This window comes from Notothenia coriiceps, unplaced genomic scaffold, assembly GCF_000735185.1.
Source record: "Notothenia coriiceps isolate Sejong01 unplaced genomic scaffold, NC01 NC01_scaffold00000430, whole genome shotgun sequence".
Lineage (NCBI taxonomy): Eukaryota > Metazoa > Chordata > Actinopteri > Perciformes > Nototheniidae > Notothenia > Notothenia coriiceps.
The window spans coordinates 1-3,950 of NW_011333131.1; the positions used below are offsets into that span (position 1 = coordinate 1).

Here is a 3,950-nt window from a genome sequence, read left to right on the forward strand (position 1 = left end):
GTTTTTAATGAACTGTGGTGAAAGATAACAAGTTAAATGTGTTATTAATTACGTTTTTTTTAATTAAAATAAAAGTTTTCAGCTAATTAAAACATTTAAACTCCTCACTCCAATTTTTCTGGGGACAGGCCATTTTTAAGAACTTCTATTTTTCATCTATGAATGCCAAAGACCCTGTCGATAATAAACGCAGGGAGGTCGGAATTGGACTCAATGTGATGCCTTGTTTGCCACCCCCCTCAAGGAACATTATAAAACTGTTGAACTGCCTTGGCCACAAATCAATGCAATCTGTCAATTGGCTGCTGCTGCCTGCTGCCGTTTTATTCATCATCACCACCACCAAGCTAACAACTACTAATAATACATTATCATCAATTCATTGGATTGTAAACTGGTGTGCATCAGGAGAGAGAGGTGTATTGATATTTCTTCAGCAATTTACCTAAATAATGAGTCTTTTGTTTCCAACTAATAATGATGCTGCAACAATATCTGCACTTTATTTATATTTTATGACCTTGTACGCACAGTAGCACCATTCTTCTTCTCGAGAGGCCAACATCGATCTTTGTTTTGTCGCTGTGCAAAAAATGTTTCTCATCTTATCTCTGCTGACAGGCTGCGTTCATCATCATGTTCTACAACAGCTAAACTTAATTAACCAAGGAATGCAAAGTCTAATTTAACAATAATTAAGAGCAAATAAATGGCTTTGTAAGTGTTCTGTTTCTGCCACATCCTCTTTAACCACTTTATATTTCACCCGTCTTCCTATGGTACCTTTTACTGGGTTACAGACTCATGGAGCTCAGCAGAGCCAGTCGTCTCCATCAATAGCTCACATCACATGTCATTGCTCACGTTATGCTTATGGCTATCACGTTCTGATCCTGTGAATTGGGTGGTTTTTAAAATATTTTTTTGTTAGTCTGTTCACGTACCCGGTTATCAACTGGGGAAAAAAGTTTGAAGCTGCTCTGTGTATGTTTTCATTTTAGATTAGGGCTCATGTTATACTCTGCACTTTTCATTTTTTCCTTGAGCTGTGTGTCTGAGGAATCTGCTGGTCATTTGTATGCACAACGCTCCGCTCTCTTTATTTACTATGCTTATTTTGTACGCTTTAGTATGCTTCACTTACTATGCCGACAATACATCCTTTTGGTCTTTAGTGCTCTGCATTCATTTTGAGGTGAAACACAACTGAATCCCTTATTTTCTTTGCAACAGGTTTCTGGATCCAAAGTCACAGAGAAGCTTTATCGCTGTGGAATTACCCGGGTGAGACGTGAAAGCAGAAGCGTGGAGGAGGATGCCCGAAGATAATCCTCCGGTGGGATGAACAGGCTGTGTCAGCATCGACTGCCATGAAGAGAGCTGTTCCCGGGGTAAAGGAGAAGAGAGGGAAAATGTGACTTCATTAATGTTTCCTAGCTGAATTATGGACAGTGGCTGGTGAAGGAATCATATTGCTAAGTGAGAGCGTCGCTCTTGTGTTGGGAAGTTTAGGACAACTAATTAAGATGGGATTACTCACAGCATCGGGCTGGACATGGTGGTAAGCCAAGAGCAAAATTCAAATGACTGTTCTATTGGATATTCCAAATCGTAATTTCTTAAACGTTTTTCTCTGATTTGTGTCTGTTCTTTTCTGATGATATGGAGATACAGTGGCATTTGTGGAATAAGGACTGGGGCTCCTTTTTAAGGCCGTGGATACCTATACTGTTAGGACTTCACCTCCAGTTCTCCTGGGCCTCCAACTGTCCCGAGGAGTGCCGCTGTGATCGGACCTTTGTTTACTGCAACGAGCGAAGCCTGACCTCAGTGCCTCTGGGAATTGGTGAGGGTTATAAGACCCTTTACCTTCACAACAACCAAATCAATAACGCTGGTTTTCCCTTGGAGCTCCATCACGTGGCTTCTGTGGAAACTGTGTATCTCTATGGAAACCAGCTGGATGAGTTCCCCATCAACCTGCCCAAAAACGTTAGGGTTATCCATCTGCAGGAGAACAATATTCAGACCATCTCCAGAGCGGCTCTGGCTCAGCTGCTTTGGCTGGAGGAGTTGCATTTGGATGATAACTCAATTTCTACTGTAGGGGTGGAGGCAGGGGCCTTCAGTGAGGCCATAAGTCTGAAGATGCTCTTCCTCACCAAAAACCACCTGAGCAGTGTTCCTTTTGGTCTTCCAGATGACCTGAAAGAGTTGCGTCTGGACGAAAACCGGATCGCGATTATCGCAGAGGAAGCATTTAGGAATGTCACCCGCCTAAAGCGCCTCCTGTTGGAGGGGAATCTTCTGACAGATGAAGGGATAGCACCGGGGACCTTTCAGAACCTGGTGACCCTCAGGGAGCTGTCCCTGGCCCGGAACTCACTCACATACCCTCCCCCGTTCCTCCCAGGGGAGGTGCTTGTCAAATTAAACTTTCAGGAGAACCAGATAAACAGGATCCCTGTGAGGGCGTTCGCAGGGTTGCACAAGCTGGAGAGGCTGGATATCTCTAACAACCAGCTGCAGTCCCTGACAGAGGGGGTGTTTGATGACCTTGTCAGTCTCAGGCAGCTCACTGTTCGGAACAACCTTTGGCTGTGCGACTGCTACATGAAATGGGTGGTGTCATGGCTGAAATCTCTTCCGGCTTCACTCAATGTGCGCGGCTTCATGTGCCATAAACCTGAAAAGTTCCGGGGCATGGTGATCAGAGAGCTGAGTGCCGAGTTGGTCCATTTCCCACAGAGCACGGTGAAAGTACCTCTGTCCACTTCCCCTGCTGCTCTGATCCCATCCCTGGCCTCTTCCTCCCCACTGGTCACCCGGTTTGTTTCCTCTTCCTTGCCCACATTCCCCACGCTCTTCCCTGTCTACTCAACCAGAGCTAGGGGGTTGAGGACTAAGCAACCTCTGGACTCCAGGAGAGAGACTTTGCAGGACACTTTTGCCATACTGAATGGTTCGGCTCTCCATGTCAGCTGGGTGGCTGCTTTTCCAGTCACTGCCTACAAGGTGACCTGGGCCAGGATGGGCCCCAGTCTGACAGGGGACACCGTCAGGGAGCGGATAGTTGGTCGGGATCACCGAGGGATCAGACTATCAAATCTCAAGGCAAAGTCCACCTATCGGATATGTGTCATTCCCCTGGATGGATTCAATAATTACCGGCCCAAGGATGACACAATGTGCACAGAGGCCATGACCACGGCGGCCTCTTTCAGCCCCGACAACAACAAAAGAGCGTCTGGGCCCGAGCAGACCACGCAGCAGGAACCACGCTCACCTTTCCTGCTGGCTGGGCTGATTGGCGGGGCTGTGATCGTGGTGCTGGTGGCGCTGCTCAGCATCTTCTGCTGGCAAATGCACAAGAAGAGCCGCTCCAAGTCCTCCACCAACTGGAAATACAACAAGGGTCGCAGAAAAGACGACTACTGCGAGGAAAGCACCAAGAAAGACAACTCCATCCTGGAAATGACTGAGGCCAGCTTTCAGATAGTCTCACTTAACAATGAACAGCTCCTCAAGGGAGACTTCTGCATTCAGCCTATTTACACCCCTAATGGGGGCCTCGGCTTCAAAGACTCCCCCCTGGAGAACAACAGCACAGTTTACTGCAGGAACAATGTTCAGGATGCAGACCTTTGTGGCACATGATGGTTTTTGGAGAGCATTTTTACTGAAAACTACTCACACTTTACTGGAAACTGTCCAGTGTTAATATTATTTGGAACCCAAGAAAACTTCAAGAAATATAATTTATACAACTACCTGGAGATTTGTATAGAACATTGGATTTATAAACTATTGGTTTCTGGGGTTGTGCTGTTTGAGTTGTTCAATCATGATTCTATACATATTTTTTTCTGTATTATTTATAAGAATTAAGGCTGGGTTTCATCAAGTCAGTGTATACTGTAACCACACCAGATACATAATACACAGTGTAG

At 45.7% G+C, this 3,950-nt stretch overlaps 1 protein-coding gene across 1 annotated transcript; it reads left to right on the forward strand.

Moving 5' to 3' along the window:
- Nucleotides 1-1,662: 1,662 nt before the first annotated feature.
- Nucleotides 1,663-3,657, forward strand: LOC104953027 (leucine-rich repeat transmembrane protein FLRT2). The gene has a single exon (XM_010779947.1). The coding sequence runs from the start codon at nt 1,663-1,665 to the stop codon at nt 3,655-3,657; it is 1,995 nt and encodes a 664-aa protein (XP_010778249.1).
- Nucleotides 3,658-3,950: the final 293 nt, after the last annotated feature.

What these genes read in the sequence shown, in the direction of transcription:
- LOC104953027 (XM_010779947.1), top strand. Translation starts at nt 1,663, where the DNA reads ATGGAGATACAGTGGCATTTGTGGAATAAGGACTGGGGCTCCTTTTTA.